Source organism: Scleropages formosus, chromosome 1, assembly GCF_900964775.1.
Source record: "Scleropages formosus chromosome 1, fSclFor1.1, whole genome shotgun sequence".
Lineage (NCBI taxonomy): Eukaryota > Metazoa > Chordata > Actinopteri > Osteoglossiformes > Osteoglossidae > Scleropages > Scleropages formosus.
The window spans coordinates 3,679,699-3,701,578 of NC_041806.1; the positions used below are offsets into that span (position 1 = coordinate 3,679,699).

Genomic DNA, 21,880 nt, shown 5'->3' on the forward strand with positions numbered 1-21,880 from the left:
AATAATGAACGTGAACTCTTGCATATCTTCCTCGCTGCCTTGGACAGAAGTGCTTGCTCCTCAGAGTGCTAAACCACAGGAGATACTGAAATTTTGCCCCCACTTTCAGGCGCACGAGCAGGGAGAAGTTCTACAGCAGTATACCATGCTGTCTTCTTCTTCCCATGGGCATGCTTCCACCAGCAACTCTTCGGGTGCTCGTCACCACGCAGGGAACCGATCTGTTACGAGAAGCATTTTGAGGATTCACCTGGACTGGTTCTAGCTCAGGCCAGGAGTTTGAAATCCCTAACCCTTGAGCTCCAACTGAAGACCCTTTCAACCACCCAGGTGTCATTGCTAAGAGAAGAACGAGGAAAATACAAAACTCCAAAGCAGCGTCGCACTGACCTCAGAGATTCAGGTCTGAAAGAGCATTCCCATCTATAGTTCTCCAGCTCACATTCCGTCAAAGAGAATGAATAAATAAACTTATGTGCTCATCATAAGATGCTAGTAGGGTACCAAGGAGAATGTGAAACTGAGTCTTGCTTGGGAATGAAAATGAATATTCATTTTCTGTATCAGTATTTGGATTTCCTGCATATTCAAGGAGAAATGCCATCGATGGCAACAGCACACCCTCGTGGGTCTTCGAGATGTTCTTTTCCCAAGTGTGTTGTCTTACATTCCAGGCAGGATGCTTGGGTACATACGCAGGTTTTTGGGGTAAGGAAGCTGTTGCTAATTACCACCTGCCCCCTTGCCCATCCATAACCCATGGGAGGTGGTGGGGGCATGAGGGGGTTGACTAGGGAAAAGGGAGCGAGAGGGAAGAGGACCTGCGACTCACCGAGATCCTTAGAGCCTTGACTTTCGCTCGCCAGCTCGCCCATCCGCACCAGAGCGTCGAAGTAGCCCTTGGCCGCAAATGTGACACCTGGAAACACGGAAGGATTGACTGTAAGATCTGTGCTGGTGGGTGTGGGTGAGTCGGGGTGAGTGGAGGTGGAGGCGAGTGGGCCGTCTGGCTGTGGAGAGGGGTGGGAACCTTCACCCGCTCTAAACATCACTCATCCATGTGTTCCAAACTGGTCCAGGATCAGCAACGGCTACAAGCGGGAGATTAAAGCTGCGAGGTATGGGTGCTGGTAGGTTGGGGTGTTCGGATGCTTGCGTGTAGAAATGCTCACTGATGATGGAGCAAGGGTGACTGAATTGGCATTGGTAGGGGGTGCAGCAGCTCCAGATCTCATTAAACCCACGAACCCCCTTAGACATGGAAGCACTGGATTGAGGCACAAGGCAGGATCCACCATTTATTCAAACAGAATACCCCCAACCCTTGAATAACAAAATAAATCCAAATATGTTTGTAGTAAACAACAAACACCCTGCACGTACTGCATAAAATCCAGCTGGTGTTGTGCTTAGCTCTTCAATCAGGCTGATTTATATTCCTCTGAAACGTATTCATTACGCAAAATGAAATGAACAAAAAGAACCAGCCGTTGAAGCACCAACCCAAGTGAGAAAAACCGAGTCTCGTATCTTTAGGGAAATCAAGATATTAAATAATGTTTCTCTTTTTTTGGATGTTCTGAACCAGACGCGCAGGAAGCAGGAGAGCTCCGCAAGTTTCGAGTGAGCAGACTCACGAATCGCCGCAAGGCTGCCTTTGTTTTTCTAACGGGAGTCGCTAAGCCTGTTATGTTAATCCGTATTCCCCGTGCTGGAAGAACCACACTGTAGGGCTGCTGGCCCTTTAGATCCACAGGAGTTGGCTACGGTCAAGAAAACACCGGCTCGCGATTGGCTATTGGCTGCAGGGGCTAGGGTTCCGATGGTGGAATTAAGGTTGCCAGTGCCAATTGCGCAGTAGCACTGAAGCGGGGCAGATTATCACCTGGGTGGGGGGTAGTCGATACCCCGTGGCGCTTAAAGAGCCAAAGCCAAAAACTAAGGTCAAGAGCTGTAGCCAGTGGCATCACCGCAATACCAGAGAACTACCAACCTAAAAATTTAAACTGCCTTTGCTTTTGTGGACATCAGCATTGTTTCGTGACACACTTCAACCCAATCTCTTGCTTTCCTCAGATAGAGAGGCAGTGAGATATTTTATCCACGCACAGATTCTTTCTCAGTATCTCGGGTATATTATTGATAGTGACAAGAATGTTGATATGATCCCTGTCTTTCAAAACACCAAAAAATTTTTAAATTTAAGGCTGAATCAGCAGAATTGCAGGAAAACCAGCAGTAAGTCCAAGAAATAAAAGCCAAGCTCACTATATCCACAGCTGCTCTTCTTCACGCTCCAGCTGTGAGGCACACGGCAGTTACACAGATGTTGCCAGACCTTACGTGGCCAAGTCCAAGTGGCCAAGTATTTTCAGCTGCAGCACAGTGATCGGCACAGAGAAGCTGGAAAAAGGGACCGAAAGGTTGGAAGGTTCAAGTCCCAGGAGGGGTTCTGCAGCTGTAACCTCGATACTCAGGTTACCCTAGACCTAGATACATGACCTGAATTTGTACAGTAAAAATATCCATCTGTATAAATTGGTAGGAGCAGAGAAATTAGTTGCTCAATTCAAGGGCATTGCTTAAGTGTGTTAGAACAGCACAGTCCCAACCCAGGACTCAAGACTGCAACCTTTCAACCACACATCCAGTCCCTTAACCACTGCTCAATGCTGTGCCCCAGAAAAGTTAACTGATAATACACAGCTCATTATCCCTGTTGACTAGGTGTATTTCTGGTCAACGCTACTCAAAAAGCTTTGGTAAAATGGGATGGGCGTTGGTGGTTGACTGGTGTGGTTCCATGCCAACACAGTTCTCATCAGTCATTTCTCTACATTTCTGTCTCCTGGAAGTTAACATCACAGCTAATGGAAGACCTTAATGGCACTTTGGAAGTCTTCAAAGTCAAGACAGCTCTTGGGCTGGAGACAGAGAAAAACATACCAGTCTCTTAAACATGCAAAGCCACTCACTACAGCCCTTATCCGTATGATATCTTTGGCCAACTATGGAAATACATCCCCAATTTCCTCATTAAGTGACCTTGCTGGGGTTCCTCATAACATCTCTACTACGGCATTATCCAAAAACTGAAATCGCGACTCACACCAGGCAGCAATAAATCAAGAACAGATGTTTGTCTCACCTGGTGGTAGGTTTCATTCCAACTTCTCGGCAAACACTTTATCCAGAGCAACGATTTGACAGTCTTGCCAATTTACTTGCCTGGATCCCCAAGGCTCCTGTCCTTCATGCTTCATCCGTTGCTGGTAAGGGCTTCTTTGTCAACAATGAAGGGAAAATTTCAAATCTAACACTCTTCTTCTCTCAAGACAACCTCGAAAGGGTTGGTGTCAGCAGACGGAGATGAAAACCTGACATGGCAGAAGATCATTTCTCCTTTCTTCCCATGCCAGTGTGATTTATGTACACTTCAATGTAGGGTTTGCAGACCCCCCCCCTCCTGACAGTCCTTCATTAGTCTCCTGCCTTCTGTGCACAAGTTTGGGGTGGAAAACTGGCCCATCAGACTCCTGCCCTCAGGAGGGAAAATGTTGGCCCACTTTTACCATTGGACACAGAAAGCAAGCACTAAAATATTCATCGGAACACACTTAGAGGCCGCATCAATGAGATGTCCCGATGTTCCCGGAGATGTATACCTTCACCAAGCTCCTTATAAACCAGGACAGAGTGCCATCAAAAGGATGACATTTCATGAAACCTCCTCCTTGTTAAAGCCATCTTTCACATGGGAATTCACAGTGAGTGCAGGCTGCTACAGAACACACAAAGACAGACATGTGACACACCACCAGCTAAAGCTGAACCGTTAGGTAAAGTCTGAAGACTTATGTGAATGGGAACCAAATGCATGTATTGTGTACAACACCATTACGGTACACCCTTTAGCACATGCTATTTCAGCCTCAAAGCAGAAGCTTTTCTCATCACGGCTCATCTCCAGCACATGGCATGTTCTTGGTTTTGGGACAGAAAACATCACTGCACAGGTTCTCACCATTTGCTGGTTCTGTCCAAAACAGGCCCCATCCACCTCCCATTGACACTACCAGGCACACCTCCCATCTGAAGCACAGCCAAGACACTCATGACTGACCCTCCCATGAACTCATGGAACCCTGCACTCTTGCAGCACGCCCTTGTCCCACTTCGCCACGGTCCCCTCTCCTAACATGAACATCAAGAAAGCACCCCCCCCCGGGGAAAGGGCAACATGCAGCAGGGGACGGATATGTAAAGGGGTAGCAGGGAAGGGGGGAAAAGAAAAATAAAGACTTTCCAGGGATGTGTCCCCCAAGGTAAAGGTAACCAGGCTCCCCATTAAGCATGCAACAACCGCCAAACCTCCAGACAGTGGTGTGGGAATCAATGCCCTCCCTCCACTCTGATAATCCCACAATTTGGGAAAAGAGCCCCCCCTCGCATATCTGTCAAAACTCAAACTCCAGAACACTGCAGAGATCATCTATTTTTAAGAGTCACCATTACTACTACTGCACAGCTCCTATTGTCAAGAGTTACCACAGTTCCGCAAGGAACCCAACTACCTCTGTGTTGAGATGACAGATGTGTTCAGGCGTTCACTTTCTGCTGCTCTCGGAGGGGGGGTGGGTGGGTGACCGGAGGCAGAGCGGCTCTGGGCTCGGTGGGGAGGCGCCGACAGAAAGTACTTACTGGAGAGCGCCTTCTCATACGTCTTCCCCATGGCCACAAAGTTCCGCAAGCAGGGGTTGAACTGCTCCATGATAGACTGCAACACAAACAGCATGGAGTTCTCATGAAAATCGGTTGAGACGCACAACCAGGTCATGCTGTTACATATCTGTCACCCCCCCCCCCGGCACACACACTCACCCACCCCTCTCCCATTTGGCAAACACTGAGATTCTTCCTCCATAGTAATCACACTCACCTGAAAGACAGTGGGTGGAGCCAAGACCCCATGCATACCTTTGACACCCCTTACAATCTCCCTTACTTCTCCCATCCCACCAAAACAAAACACACACACACGCACAAGCATGCACACACGCACACACAAAGCAATCAACCTTTCCGAACGCTGCCCGACACCTCCGTAGGGGTCCCTTTCTCTGCCACCAATCGGGCGACAGCATCATGCCGCGCTTTCTAATTGCTTTTGCAGGAGCATGAGGAAGCAGTGGGGAGGAGAATGGGGCGTGGCGACCGGTGGCAGGAATGCAGGGCTCTACGGCATCCGGCACAGTCCACATGGAGAGGAGGGGGACCGTCTGTATGCGAGCGCATGCTGCGAGCAAAAAATAAACCCCCGCAGCGAAAGGAGGGCAGCGAAATATATTGAGGTCACCGTCAATCCGCCATCACGCACCTTGGAATGGTGCGAGGCCCTGCCTCCCTCCAGATCGGCAGGGAAGGCAACTACTGAGAAGGCTGGACCAGATACCGCACGACACCTCCCTGGAGACCCCGAGACCTGTGAGGAGGGGGTGTACGCTAACCCTCCCCAGCTGGAACTCCTCTCCAGTCCCCTGTCCACCAAGATCACTCCAATTAACAGACCCTGCAGGGACTGTGGCATCTCTGCCGTCCCGCTGAACCTAGTACTGTCATTAAACCAAAATGAGTCTGAGGTCACCTTCCTTTATTTACCCTGATCACCTCTGAGTTAGTCAGATGCTTTTACTGAAAGCAAGACACACAGTCTGGTCTACAATTCCTCACTGGACCTGAATATACATTCTCACCAAAACAATTGAGCGTGGAACATCTAGGCAAAGGGACTGAAGTCCACAACCCTTGTGGTCACAAATGTGCAACTACAGCATGGCCTTGATGTGGCTGTATGGAAATGAGCAACACCAGAGCAAAAACGTTGCAAAAATAGTCCTTGTCTTTCAAACAGACCAAACCGTTTCCATACTGCTACTTGGACTCCAAGGACAATGGAATTTTTTTTTTTTAATTTAAAAAAAAAAAAAAAAAAGAGAGAGGCCTGGTAAACTTCCAAAAAGCTGATTGGCTGAAACAGAAGGTCACCTTTCTTGTGGCTCATAAAGTTTTATATTTATATATATTAAAAAAAAAAAAAAAAAAAAAAAAAAAAAACTGGGGCTATGCACACGGGACGTTTTTGGTGAATTTTAAGAGCTGGGAGCTCGGCTCGGCTTCATTTACAAGGTCGAGATACCGAGAGGGGAGGTGTCAGACACCCATATAAAGGTTTGAACGTCCGTTTAATAGACTATAGCCTGAAAGAGCTGGAATAAAACGGAACAAATGACAACGGAAAGGGGCGAATCGGAGAGGCACGTCACACCAGAAGAAGGGTTGAGGGAAGAGTGAAATCACAGGGTACAAATTAAATAATTGTAAGGCCTTTATTCAGAGCTGAGTCTAACCTCCCTGAGTCCACAGCTGTGGTTCGAGCCTTTACAAAAGCCCCAACGCACGTGTGCCCTGCAGGACTTGAACCAACATCCTTCGAGTAAGGACGGACGGAGCAGCCGCCATGCGCGTTCCAGGGAAAGCGAAGCGGAGCTATTTACACATGCGTGTCCTCCCTCCTTGCACGAGACCACGCTGGAGAAACAATGCACGGGCAGTGCCAATAATCGCTACGGCAACAAGCAACCGTTGGCACGGACCGTCGGCCTGGAGATGAATAAATAATGACAGCGGCACAATTCCACATAATCAGGAAACAGCTGGCAGATCTGGGCTTTTCTGATGTTGGTGCGGGGAATGTGGGTGGATTTACCGCAATGGTTACGCAATGTCGTCAAATTGGACCGTTCTCATGCTCCACACACATTTGAGATGACAAGGGCGAGGGTACGTACGTACACGTACACGTACACGTACACACACACACACACACACACACACACACCCTTCTTTATAGGAACCCCAGGTTGGCTTTTAAAACAAACAAATCATTCCTGACTCCACCTAGGTGGAAAAATCTGAAATGACCCCACAAGTGAGTGAAACATGCTCATACACACATTTACATTCTCTCTCTCTCACACTCACACACACACACACACACACACACACACACACACACCAGTGCCATCCACCACAGCCCAATCAGGGAAGGAATGGCAGGAGTGTTTAACGGTTTGTTAACCCAACAGTACCACGAAGGACACTGCAGTTGCATTCCAGTTGTGCTGCAGTTTTAACCATCCAGTCGCCTCATTTCATCCGCAGGCCCCCACCCCGCACACCCCCAAGCGCGCAGACAGGAACGTGAGGCCGATCATTCAAAAAGGAGGTGGGCGGGGCTGGATCCTCCGATTGGCTTTGCGGTAATCAATTCCGAATGTCCAATCAAAGTTAACAAGGGGATTTCTCCACACACTGGGGAGGAGAGACTGACAAAAGTAATCAGCTCCTGCTTCTGCTTAATCCGCACCCAAATCTCCACTGTTTATACACGGGCTCTGTCTGGGTGTGTGTGCGCGCGAGAGAGAGAGAGTGCGTTTAAACGGCCTGCAATCGGCGTCCGAACGTCTCCGACTGATCGCAGCAAAGCGAACGCCGACCAGCATCGTGTCACTTTACGCTTCTGGAGCTCCAGCAAGACGGGAGGCAGAGGGTCCACCAACAACAAGGGTACCAACCCTACCGGGGGCCTTTGGAAGTGGAGACAGGTGGGGCTGGGGTCAGGAGGGCCGCTTTCCACCCGAGAAGAAACAGATCATCCGTGAGGTTGAAACCATCATCACGGAGACCATACTACAAGTACCCGCACACAGGTGCGCTTGGAGCCACCTTTGATATTGGTGATTTATAGTGGGCAGCAGGTGGCGGAGTGCTTAGAAACTTCATCTTGCTGTTAAAAGACACAGGTTCAGACCCCTGTCCCAAGGGCAGTTTCCTTGATCAAGCCTCCTACCCTGTATACATGGGTAAATCAGTGTACGTAGCTTGGTTCACAAAACTTCGTATTGCAAGTAACTCTGAAGAAAATAGAAGGAACAAAAGCAAACAAACAAACAAACCAAGAACGCACGACTTGACCCTTTCGACCCGTCACACCGTTCCTTTCCTCCCCGGTACAGCAGCCGCTATCCGAACCTCAAACTTTTGGCGACGACTCACAGCTTGGGGTTCGCGAGCTCAGCGCGCGCCAGGCAGAACCCGCAAACGCTCACGGCGACAGATCGCGGTTCGAGGACAACTGGGCGACGCGTAATCGAAGAGACGACCGGAAAGGAGGGGGCGTCGCAGTGAATCGGGATTATCGCGGCGCTTCGTGGCAATACTCGGCGAGGGGGCGCGAGGCAAACGCTGGCTGGGAGGCTTTTGAGTACCGAACAAAGATGAGAGAGCGTGGCGCGTGACTGCCGAGAGATAACGTCCTCTCCTCCGGTTGTCCGCATATTCGTGCCTGTGGATCCACAGGGCTCCTCTGCCTCGTCCCGTACGGCCGCCGCCTCCTCTGCTCATTCACACTGGGGCAGCTTAACCCTCCAACTACTGATTAATTACAGCAGGTGGCGCAGTGGTTAACAGCCTTACAGTCAAAAAGGACCCAGGTTTGAATCCCACCTCCTACTGTAGTACCCTTGATCAAGGTGCTTACATTTATTTATCAGACACTTTTCTCCAAAGCGACTTCCCACGAACTCTATGTAGTGTTATCAGCCCTCACACCTTATTCACCGTGGTGACTTACATTGCTAGATACACTACTTACACTGGGTCCCTCATCCATACATCAGTGGAACACACACACACTGTCACTCAGCATGTCTTTGGAGTGTGGGAGGAAACCAGAGCACCCGGAGGAAACCCACACAGACACGGGGAGAACACGCAAACTCCGCACAGACTGAGCGGGGATTGAACCCACATTGAATCCCCCCCTACCCTGAACTGATACAGCAAAAATTACCCTGCTGCATAAATGGGTAAATCAGTGTATGTAGTTCAGTGCGCAAACCTCACTTTAGAGAAAAAGTGTGAGATTATTAATAATTAACAACCTGGATGTACAGTTACAGGCGTAATTCAGCGATGTGACAAAGGGACTGCGGAAAGGGTGACCCTGTGAAGAACATCTCCCCGCAGGCCTTGCGTAACAGGGGTCGTTGCAGGTATTAAAGCTGAGGTCGGCACATCTCGGGGTTTTAAATAAGAACCGCATTTGATCCGGCGGCTTTAGATCACGGCCCATTTTCATACTTGATGCAGGAAACAAAAACTGTGCATTTTCTTATTTTGCACCAGACTGAAACCTGTGGTCATTCGCACACCCCACCGGGTACATAATACAACTACCGTAAGCTGGTGCTGGGAAGAGCCTTTATTCCTTTACAGGAAGACGTCCCGTCTTACAGGTGGACACCTTTTCTAGCAAAGTCCCTTCCAAGCAGCTGGTCTTCTTGGCACTGGGGTGGAGCCCTCCCTCACCCTCGTTCAGGTCCCCGTTTACAGCCGCTTCGGTCCTGGCCTTAGCACTTTGCGGTCAGCGCGCGGCGCGCACCATCAGACCTCGACCGCGCGAGTAACGAGAGAAGAGGACGCCGTTCCAGGGAAGACCGCACGCGGGTCGCATGCAGGAGGAGGTTGACACACCTCTGCCGGAAGGGACAGGAGGACAGCTGATCCTGCACAACGAAGGTCACCTTCGCGTTCCAAACGCACTCTGGCCCCCCGTCAGGTACGCAGCCACGGGATGTTGGTTTCGTTCGCGCCACTCTGCACACGTGCCAATAAACACGTGTCAGTCCGTCCTGCATTCTTCACGCTCGCTTTCATTTCGACCGACATTTACACGGTCCGGTCGGCAGCTCACGGGGAAAAGCGAGACGTCGGCTAATGAAATCGATACTACAGAAAAAACGCGGTTAGAAGAATAAAAACAGCATAGGCAACGAATTAATGCGTAAACACTCCCCGTTTTGAAGATGAACAAGGACGGTGATCACGTCCACGGTGTCTTCACCATTCGGTGTAAAATACTGTTGCGTAACATGTTAAAAAGAGTCTAAAATATGTTGAAGTAAAATACATGACTCCGTAATGCCCAACGAGACGTCACAGGATATATCGTATATATACTGTATATCATCATCATCATCATCGCTAGTAGTATAATAAAGTCACTTGGATTGTCCACTATAGAAGTTACACTGATTTACCCATTTATAGAGCTGGGTAACTTTCACTGTGTCAACTGAGGGTAAGTCCTTCAATCAAGGGTACAACAGCAGGAGGTGGGATTCGAACCTTGGCCCTTCTAGTCCAACTTCAGACGCTCTAATCACTGCCACGTCCTCGGGAGCTTTTTCCTGGACCCTCCCGGGGCAGACAGTGGCTCCTCCTACTGGGCAGTGCATTGTGGGATACAGCAGCCAGAGGTGCCCCTTGCGTGAGCGAAGGTGTCGGGAGGAAACGGGCAACGCGCACACACGTTACATCTATCTACAAGGTTGTGCGGACATGTGCGTAGGATTCCTCGCCCGTGTGGTAACGGTGCTGAGAGTTAAGCCAAGGTCACCACCCTGGGAAGATTACCCAGAATACCTCCGCGCACACACTAGGGACACACCGGAGCAGAGCGAGTGCAAAAAGCCCGTCAGCGTGAGGCGACCAGGCTAATTACGTCCTCCCGGAGCTTCCATAAATCCTCACACCCATGTAGGGCAGGCAGGCAGGGGGGTCCTGTCCACCTGCAGCCTCCATCAACCAGTGCAGGAGCGCAAATACGAGTCAGAAAAATGAGCGAAACCGAACCTGATCCCTCCTGGGTGCGATGGCCCCCCAGTTGGACCTTCATCCTCTGTCACACCACAAAACCAGATTACACCTCCTAACAGACAGACACTTTCCTCCAAAGTGATGTACAGCTGAGCGTAAACAGAAGGTCATTGATGACTGGCGAAGAGTTTCACATTCACACACACACCCCTTGTGTGTCTGATACCACCATCTTGCTGGTTCACATCCCTCCAGTACCTCCTGCAGAAGTGACATTCAAATGGCAAATACATAGATCATCACAGCAGATGATACTCTTCTGGGGGGGTTATTATATACATATCTAACATACATTATATACTGTATATTAACTGTATATTATATAAGGGCGGCTGTTGAAAGCAGCTCCGACTGCATCTCAAGGTCGCGGCGCAACCCAGGTTGGAGGGAGACTCCCATTACTCATCGGGAGGTATCTGTCACAGCGTCTCGCACACCGGAGAGCAGACTCCTCACACCATCTGTAAGTGTCTGCTTGCAGAGACACACACACACACACACACACACACACACGACCCGCAGCATCACTGCAATAATGAAAACCGTCTCCTTAAACAGCAGCATCATAAGCAAACCCCCCCCCCGACCCAACCCCCACCCCCGCCATCCACGGGCAGGAATCGCACACCCCGGCGTGCAGGAAAGAGGCGCGGAGGATGCGGCAGCCATTTCCCCTGCACACACGAGCCCTCGTGTGCAACCGCGCCGGCAGCGCGTACGGCCTCCGATACGGCGGCGGCAGCACTTCCGCGCCCATGTATGGGCATGGCGGAATTCCTCACCCCTCCCCCCCCCCCGACAGAGCTGTTCATTTACATTCACCGCATGTTCTGCGGTCGGGGGGGGAGGTTCCTTCGGCGGTGCCCGGCGCGGTGTTAATAACTATTCGCTTTTAATGGCATCCCCCCCAACCCAACCCTAGACGGGGGACAGAACCCCGACGGGCCGGATGCTCAAGGTCAGGGCTTTTCTGTCGCGGCGGCACAGAGGTTCAGCACCTCTCTAGCTCTGTCTCTCTCTGTGTCCGTTAGCCTAGGCCATTCAGGGGGCATTAAAGCCCGTTCCCCCCCGCCACCCTGCGCATGGCGTTCAGGAGGAGGACGCAAACTATTCCATCCTTTATCTCGATTCTCGCGCCGGAATGACCGGAGCGCCGGACCCCCGGTCCAACCCCGACGTCGCCGAAGCGCAGGCGGTCCGCGCCTCACCGAGAGGGCGCCCGTTCTCGGAGGGCAATGACATTTGCAGGAGGAAATAAAGGGCGTCCCGCCTCGCTTGAAATTAATCAGATCGCGACGCACCCCCCCGGCCTTCCGAGGAGTCGCAGGGGCCGTTTTAATGAGCGCGACCCATAGCCGAGCGCGTCGGGAACAGAGCCGCGCCCCTGTCCGGCACGTCGTGTCGGAGCGTCGTCCTCCTCGTCGTTCCTTCTCTTCCGTTTCAATGCGCGGCCCTGCCGGACTGCATCCCCCCCCACCCCACATACAGAGAGTGGGACTGAGTGGCTCCCACTACCCAGCAAACAAGGGTACAACTATTATTTAATAGTCTCGCTGACACTAGCGGGGGGGGGGGCGGTAAAAACACAGTATGTTTTGTCATTAACCCCCCAGTGTGATGTGTGGGGCCCTTCAGTCTTGACCTCGCAAGGCACGGGACGACGCCCGGCGCATCCCGACCTGCTCTGCCTCCGAAACACGGACAGGAGGACAGCTGTTCCACACCAGCGACAGGACCTTTCCTGGAAATCTGCTGTCTAGATAAATTATTCCTCTCCTGTTCTGGGGAGATGAGAGTGTGTGTGTGTGTGTGTGTGTGTGTGTGTGTGTGTGTGTGTGAGGTTGCAAGACATTGCACTCGCCCTCTGCAGACCTCAGCGTACTCTCACTTCACCTTGCAAAAACAGGACAGGAATCTGTAGGCAGAAATAACGCCAAAATAAGGGATTAACATCCCACCCCCCACCGAAGTCGGACAACTGCGACCGTCCCCATCACCATCTGCGCCGGCGGTGCCGCCATCACATCCCCCAGACGTCCTAAATTAACCTCGAGTTGGACTGGCCGTCCTCTTGGGCCAAGCGCAGATCAGCTCCTTGACCAATACCATCTTTTTACACTGTTTTGCCTGGTTTTTTGAACGCAGGAACGTGGTTACAACAGTGATTCAATAAGATAATCCCAATAACCCCAGGTGACTAAGGAACCAGGGTTTAGCAAACTCCTGCCTCCAACGTCGCTTACGTTGTCGGATTTGTAGAGAGAATTTCTTACCATGATTTACCCCTGATTCTGGGGCAGGGCTTTTAAGGGTGGGGTGTGGCTCTGGAAACATACACTGTTAGGCTTGCACACTTATTTATGACAATTTACCCATTTATACCACAGGGTATTTATACTGCGTCCATTGAAGGTAAGCATCTTCATCAAAGGTAGCACAGCTGGAGGGGGGAGTCGAACCCATGTCATTTACTGCAAGGTTCAAACTCTAACCGCTGTGCCACTTGCTGCCCCTGTATTTCAGACACTACATAAATTATAAACGCTTGGGGGCGGGGTCTATGTCATTGGGGTGTGGCTTACATCACTGGGGGCAGGGCTTATACAATTGGGGGCGGGGTTTATGCCCTTATTTAAGCTAAGAGAATTGCCTGAAAAGGACCTCTTATTCCTCCCGCTCTCCCTCAGCGTTCCCTCTCGATGCTCCACCAGGAGCCGGGCGATCCAGACCAGTCCCTCAGGAGCACGTTGTCCCCCCCACCCCCCACCCCCCTACCGCTGCCGTGGGCGGCTGAGCCGAGTGCTGAGCGCCACAGGTAGAAGGCTGTCGCGAGCCAGCCGCCCCCGTGCTGCAGGAAGCGGGGGATCCAACACACAGTTTAAGAAATTACACACTCCATTCTCAGGCGTCTCAAATCGATTTTACAGCACCCCCCCGCCAGCCCCCACCCCCACAAGGCAGGGATGTGGGGGAATCGAGACCCCTGGAATCCGCCGCCAGGTTGGAATAATTCCTCTAACAGTATTAATAACGCATACGGCTCCTCCTTCATAAACACCTGAACAATAAATGGGTAAAATTATAATAATAATAATGACAACAACAACTAGGGGAACATCTTCTGCGCCTCCTGTCCTGGGGAGTCTGGCCATACCTGTGTGCTCCTGAATGTGCATGTTCTCCTGTTCCCATTCTGTCTCTTTGGTCCCCAGACCAGGTTCTGACCCGGTTCTGTCCCGTTTTTAATTAAAAAAAAAAAGACCATGGTCCACATCCAGACCTGGATTTTAAGCACGACTCCCAGTTCAGCGTCTTTCACCCTATATCCAATATCATCATTTTATTGCTGACATTCTGCTGTCATCCAAAGCGACTTCGTACGAAAGCCACTCGTACAGACAGCTGTTTTACTGCAGCAATTCGGGCTAGTACCATAGTAAAAGGTACTAGTCACTGGGCCACTTTCACACAAAAAGAGGCTCCGGCCAATTTAACACATATCATTACATATTCATGCGTACACACGTAATCATATATGAATCATACTAAGATATATTAATTTAACACTATATTAAATAAATCATGACATTTTCAAGAAGTTGCACCTTACCCAATTCTCTCATGAGGGATAAACGTGCCAAAAACAAAATTTGATTATTAATTATAATAATGACCATGTCCCCGAATGGCTCTTCTTACTCTTTACTTTGCACAATAACTCATTAATTTCCACTAAATTTATCTCTTATTACTGGAATATTTCACACCTCTTCATCCTTGGGCAACTGCTTTGAGTTTTTACTGGAAACGGAGTAAAGGCTTCCTTTTGGGGCACCAGGCGGCGTAATGGTTAGCACCGCCACCTTTGAAACCAGAAGGCTGCAGGTTCAAATCCCGCCTGCTGTAGCAAAAGGCGAGGTGCTTCCTCTGAAACAGTAAAAATTACTCTGTTGCATAAATGGGTAAATCAGTGTAAGTTTCTTTGGAGAAAAGTGTCAGAAAAATCAATGCAGGTAAACATGAAACGGGGACGACGGCGAAGGAAAGAGGAACTTGTGACTGTTCAGAACCCAGGCTTTCAACTGTGTTCATGAAGGGGGAAAAAAAAAAAAAAAAAAAAAAAAAAGCGATTTGTGATTTTTTTTTTTTTTTTTTTTTAAATAAAATCATGTTACATGCCACGCAGATGTGTCACCCTAAGCGAGGAACACGCATCCCGCCGCTCCGAATCTTACGCAGATAATAAAGAAATAACTCATGGCATGTTGCTAAGATACCATCTGTTTAGATCTCCCACACAGAAACAAAAACAAAAACACAAAAAGCACTTTTCAAAGAAGGTGAGAAGCTGCTGCTTGTTACTGATGGATCACTTGTTCCAGATCAACGGGCAACAAAAAAGCATCTAAACACCCCCCCCCCCACCCCCCACCCCCCACCCGACTAGATGCCCATTCCAAGTGGGACCGGAACCCATACCCACCCCCAGGCAACACGACACAGTGTTTCCAGAATGTTCCACTTAATACCTTCCTCCACCAGGGCAACAAAAAGTGATTTACCCTTTAACCAGCAGAGTAATTTTTACTGTATCAGTTCAGCATAAGTACCTCGATCATGGGTGCTGTGGCAGGAGATAGTGGGCTTTGAACCCAGGACCTTTGATTCGAAGGAATCTCTAAGCACTACACCACCTGCTGGGCACTGCAGCTTGTGCTGATCAAGTCATCTCAGCATTTTAAAAAGCAGTTTTGTGGAAAGACAAAAAAAAAAAAATTAATACAAAGTCATCCAATCACATAGGAAAAAAATAAATAAAAAAACAACATTATGCAAACATGAGTGTTCTGGCGATGCCAGCACACCATGGGAGAGGCTGGAGAAGAGTCATCTGTGTAGGTGAGCGCTGCGTCTAACTGTTCTCAACACATACTCATGGGGGGGGGTCGATAAAGGCAGTGTGCTCCTCTCCCTCCTCTGTTGTCCGGACCCTGATGACCCCCTGCGGGTTTCGAAGGCGGAGCTACATGCAAACCAAGGGTGTGCGCATGCAAGTGGGGGGGGGGGGGGCTGGACCGATTGCAGACAGCGTAGGGGTGTGCGTGTCAGCCGCAGATACCGCAGGGGTGGGGCGGCAGCAGCGGTGTGGTTCTCGCCCACCTGATACGGAAGGTTGCAGGTTCAAATCTCAAGCAGAGACGGTTCAACGAAATCGCTTTGGGAAACAGGCTACTGTATAAATGGGTTCAGATACGATACATCCATTATGTGCCTAATTATTATAATTAGCTTACTTTTATCTCAAGTGATTTCAGTGAATGATTTGACTGGAGCAGCTCGGGCTCTGTAACGTGCTGAAGCAGGAACCCCCCGCAACAGGGAACTGAACCAACAACCTTCCGGTATGAGTCTAGAGCTGTGACTTGCACTCCGCAGCAGGACACAAACGCACACCTGATGAGTGTCTCACACCTGCGGTGCCGATCACATAGTGCCAGGATGGGAGTGGGAACATTTTGAATCATATGGGTTACATAATAATGTCATTTACAATAGTTATTAATAACAAATAACTCGTTTAGGGCACCAGTAGGTGGCGCAGTAGTTAGAGGTTCAACCAGAGACCCTCGGTTTGAATACCACCTCCTGCTGTAACACCCTTCATCAACGTTCTTAGCCTGAACTGACACAGTAAAAGTTACCCTGCTGTATAAATGGGTAAAGCACTACGTAGCTGAGCAAACACACTTCACACACCAACTCCCTTGGATGAAAAAAATAATAATATTTATGTACCTACTGGATTTTTTTTCCAGGCTTTTACACTGATCTTACAGCGCAATATTTGCCAGGACTGGAGTTTCGTGAGAGGAGCAACAGCATAAACCGGTACGTCTCTCGCTTCAGGACAACATGGTGTGTGTTGCAGCTGCTGCTGGGAAGCGTGTGTTACGGGCACCATCGGGTGTCTACAGTTTACACAAGCAACGCGATAGATGGGGTAAACAGTTCCTAATGAGTGGCATTCCCGGACAATTAAGAAGAGGCAGTCAGCGCGCACGCACGCACGCACCAGTCAGTCACTCAAAGCCTATTTATCATACTTGATTTTAAGAGACCGATTTGTCATAAAGTGCCTTTCAAGTGACTTTCCAGAAGGGTCCATAAAAACAGCAGCAGATTTGTCATTGTGTGTGTGTGTGTGTGTGTGTGTGAGTGAGAGAGAGATACTGATAATGTCCCGACCTCTTACAGGGAATGTTACGAGAACACTAGAACAGTTATGAATATTCATGCAAGTATGAAAAATATAGGGCACGCGCTGGAGGTCGGCTCGCCGCAGGTCGCTGGGATGGACGGCGAAGGATGCAGCAGACGGTCCACATCTCGCGCACGCACACCTACCTACACGCAGTCCGGACCCCACCAAACACTACTGCTCCCTGCTCGGACCGACCCCGCGCTTAGGGCAACTTCCAGGATCGAACGCCGGGCCTCAGTCGTAACTGAGAGGCGATGAGCTGGTTACCATGGTTACCGACCCGCCAGTCACAGCACGGCCCCGATGCCCCACCCCCTACAGGATCACTCCCTTCCTGCAGGGACGCAGGGGGCGAGGGTGTTCGGTCAGAGTTTCCGCAACTGGGCCCCAGGAGACCCCTCTTTGTGCTACTTTTGGTCCCAACTGATGTCAGAACTTTTTTTTTTTTTTTTTTTTATTGGGTTTTGACCAGTTTCCATTCCTCTACCAAATGTTTATTAATATTTACCATGTCTAACGGAAGTGGTGCAGGGACATCGATGTACGGAGTGTAAAAGGTGTGCTCGCAACTTGATCCGAAAGCACCACGAACACAACATTGCAACGATTTTTAATAAATATCTGCTTGAGAGTGTAACTGTTCGGAGTTAACAGACCATTAATTATTCAAATTAAGATTAATTACAAAATTAAAAATCACTAATTTGCCAGTTTTAAAAAAAAAAAAAAAATACCAAAAGCAAGAGTTCAGAAGTCATGGATTTCAGGGCTGGACTACTGTGCTTTTGAACTTACAACCTTTCAGGTTCCACTCTAACTCCTCATCCACTGTCCTACTGGAAAGCAGAGTAAACCCATGGTACTTTACACTGTTGTACGCTTCCTCATAACATCCAGCTGCAGAGAAAACCTGGGAACTTCACTGCTCCTTTCACAGAAATGACTGGGGGTGGAGATTTTAAAGGCCTGAAGTCAGAGCCCAGCCCACGGCAGACCTGGGGTAGGGGTTCGAAACCCCTGAAACGGGGGGAGGAGGGTCAGGACGGGGGAGCTCGGCTCCAGGTTAGACGGCGGCCCCTCTCTTCTCATTCCGTTGGCCTGGGTGCGAGTGTGCGAGCCATTGGAAGGACTAGTTCAGTTACACTGGCAGTTTCACGCAACAGACAAGCTGTACTCCAGCTTAACCTGCGGGTAATGGGGGTAATGGGAGGGGCGGGCAGCGTTAGCAACCACCCCCCTCCATTCCACATCCACAAAGCCGGAGCGAACGGAACCCACCCGCCACACCATCCATCTCAACGCTGCCCTCGAACCCAGAGCCGGGGGCTTTTTCTCCAGTCCCCTAGGACACAGTAAAACAATCAATTTTACAGTAATTAAACGGCCCACCAGCCGCACTTCGCAATAATCCTTTTTATATTTGGGCCTCACGAAAGCACAGGAGGGCGCGCACCAGCGGCAGGGAACCGCTGCGCGCTCCCGACCGAGGCGAGGGGCTCAACAAACTGGTCAATTTATGGGTCGTTTTAAATCTCAGCGCTGCCAGCCAAATACACTCGTTACAGCGGCGACACTGACCGCTTTGCACCGAGACACGAGGTTATTAATACGCGGTAAAGGGGTAATCACTGCAAAAGGGCTCCGATTACCAGTGTAAAACGAACTCACTCAATCAGCGCACGATGACGTCATGATTAAAAAAAAAGAAAAAAAAAAAAAACACGCTGAAGTCTGACAGTGAAATGATAGGAAGCCCGCGGGCTTCCTCTCCGAGGCTTCGGAACATGAAATATGAACACTGACATTCGTCACCTTCGCGCTCGTCAAAAGTCGGCAGGAGGAACTTGAGAACCGTTCGAATGACACCTGGACTGGAGCGAAACGGGTTCGACCGCAGAGCACAGAGCTTAGCGTCTAACTATAATTAAATCATATGGAAACTAGAGCAACGTGACCGTCTGCATAACTGCCTATGAAGTGCATTAAATATTGAACAGCAGCACGCGATCACCCGCAGAAACAAGTTACAATGTAACAAAGTACACACAGCTGGTACACTTTTTTTTTTTTTTAACCCCAGTTTACTGCACTTTAACATCGGACTAATTAATTCGACCCAAACCAAAGTGCACAAGTGTGTGAAACATCATGTATCCGCTCTTCCCGCGACTTATGATACACATTATGTGTCTTAGCACGTGTGTCGCGCGCCGCTAATGGGGGGAATCTCCTCGCAATCATCTCCACACACTCATCGTGGAGGGTGGTGTACCAGTGTAATGTACCCTGCCTGGGACCTCACCTCCACCTTCTACCCATGGAGGGAGGCGATCAGTCCAACTAGAAGACGTGTGTATCAGTAGTGTGTGTGCGCGCGCGCGCCTGTGTGTGTGTGTGTTGAGGTTCAGCCACTTCATCTCAACAGCTCCGTGGGCACCAACTTGAGAAGAAGGTGCTGCGTTCAATTCCGGCTTTCAACGTGTGAACTCAACTGAGAAGATGTAGAGCGACAGCTTCCATTACTTGAGTGGTGTCTTTACACCCCTCCAAAAAACTGCTGTGGAGAAACATCCTGCTGTGACCGTGTATCTCAGGTGTGGGTCAAGGTGTTCCACCACACTTCTTCAGAGCAAGAGAAGAGCTCAGCACACATCGTGTTCATATGACTATGCAAATTCCAGACAAGCAGCACCTGAGCTAAGCTCCTTGGTTGAGTTAGTGCTGGAAATGCGAGTGGAGCAGCTGCTTGAGGTTTTGCCTGAAGTGGTGTTGGATCTGGTTGACATGAGTGATGTTGGTGGAGATGATGCCTGGTTGTGGACCAGGTGGGTTCGGTGGAGACGTTGCTGGATATAGAATAGTTGTGGTGGAAACGAAGTCAACGGAGATGTTGGTGTTGGAGAAGACTGGCTTGTTAGTGCAGATGATCTTAGAGGAGACGTAGATGATCATGATGTTGATGGATGTGCTCCTACCTTATATACATTTTCCGTTATCCGGTGCACCTCCTCGGCCCGAGACATCCTGGAGTCTCCGTCCACCACCATAGACGAGATGTTCTCCTCCTTCCACAGAAGCGCTATCCGATCCGCGTGAGCGCTGAGACTTGAACCCGCTGCTGCCGCCGCCGTGCAGGAAAAGGACGCGGTGGCGCGAGACGGCAGAGAGCGCACAGCCGGTTCCCGCCGCTTTTATACGGGAGTCGCGCGGCGGCTCCCACTCGATCCCACGCGCAGAGAGAGAGAGAGAGTGCGGGTGGCTGGGGGGGGGGTTACGGGCTGGACTTGTCATACCGGCACGGATCTGTCCTTTTAAACGGACCCCGCCTCCGCCGCCGACTCCACCCACGGGTCCGGCTCCGTGCGCGACGCCGCGTTCCGCCGCGCCCCCGCCCAGGTGCCGATGTGATGTGTGCTGCGTTCCGGCACTGACACTAGTGTTAAGGGCTAGATGGGGTTGGCCACACACACACACACACGGAAAGAAGGGGAGCGATACCCCCGCAGCACCTTTACTACAGCGACCCGTCTCCTCCTCGACCAGGAACCACGCGATCACGTGATGATGTGACCGTCCAGTCACGCGTCCCGTGTGTTGCGCTGTTGAGCGGGAGGTTAAAACGGCCTCCCGCAGCTACAATGTAGCCCGAGATCAAAGGTTCAAAGGCAGGGGCTCCTGAAGGGTCCTCTGAAGGTAACAGCCACCTACATGTCCAGCAGGTGGTGCGGTGATTAGTGGAGTCACCTGGTAACCCTGAAGGTCGCCCGTTCGAAGCCGCCCTCTCACTGCAGCTCCCTTGGTCACGTGTTGATCTCATGTACAGGTAAAAGAATATAATTTAGCTGTACATATAACAAAAAAAAAAGTTACTGGCAGCACTAATTAAAATAATTTCACTTAATACACATTATACATTTTCATACGCACTTTCCTTCATAGATTAGGGGGCAGCGCAGCGGCCAGGGACTTGTTGCTGGGGAATGCGGGTTCAAATCCCACTCCTGCCGTAGTTCCTCCCGTCGTGCCTTGATCAAGGTACATACTTGAATCGGAACAATAAAAACTACGCAGCTCCATAAATGGTAAATCGGTGTAAAGTTGATTGCTTGGCACAGTAAATCAGTTTAGACAAAGGTGTCAGATGGATTAAAATCAAACAATATTGCAGAGGCATTCCCTGAACACAGCCCCTGCAGTGGCTGTGTGACACTGCCGGGAAAGTGTACGGGGACTCGATGAGACACCTAGAGACGAGCTGCAGAAGTGTATATGCGTGTGGGGGGGAGAGGTGCGAGGAGGGAGGTGGGCCGCTATCAGTCCCCCAGCGAAACACACACACACGGAAGACGTGGCTGTGCACTTGTGCGGCCCGTGGGCGGGGATCCTGCTCCTGGTGTGTCGGCTCGTCACGACGTCTCCGGGAGAAAAAACAGAAAGAGGCCCCTTCTCCTCCTTCTCATCCTCCTGCTCCTTCCCCTCCTTCTGCTCACCCAAACTGTCCAAGCAAGGCAGAAAGTGCTTCACAAACACACACTACACCCATTTATGGTGTCTGGTAGTGGTACTGGGGATAGAAATGAGATTACGGTTAAAGATCCGGGGGGCAAGTGAGTGGATGGTCATCAGATCAAATCCCTGAGTGCAGCCGTTCAAGTGAACAGCATCAGTAAAACACAGTACACGGCCTAAAACGTTGACTATGTGACTCGCTTCGGTCACGAACGTCAGCCAAAAATAGGAATAAGGTAAAGACATATATTTCTATATATATATATATATATATATATATTAAAAAAAAAAAAACTGGCACAGGGTTTATATAACCTCACACTTCCCATC

The 21,880-nt window shown here is 50.1% G+C and overlaps 1 protein-coding gene across 7 annotated transcripts in view; it reads right to left on the bottom strand.

The window, feature by feature from the left end:
* The window catches only part of baiap2b (BAR/IMD domain containing adaptor protein 2b), a 54,672-nt gene extending 34,372 nt beyond the window's left edge, over window positions 1-20,300 (bottom strand). For 3 of the 7 annotated variants that reach the window (XM_029257226.1, XM_029257219.1, XM_029257211.1), the window contains exons 1-3: window positions 20,017-20,300; window positions 4,702-4,777; window positions 833-919 (exon numbers count right to left, since the gene is read on the bottom strand). In XM_029257226.1, the coding sequence (XP_029113059.1) occupies window positions 833-919; window positions 4,702-4,777; window positions 20,017-20,088 (235 nt within the window). In that variant the 5' untranslated portion in view covers window positions 20,089-20,300. The remainder of the gene's footprint in view (window positions 1-832; window positions 920-4,701; window positions 4,778-20,016) is intronic. The other 4 variants (XM_029257222.1, XM_029257200.1, XM_029257225.1 and 1 more) reach the window with 2 other exon arrangements.
* Between the last annotated feature and the right edge of the window lie 1,580 nt (window positions 20,301-21,880).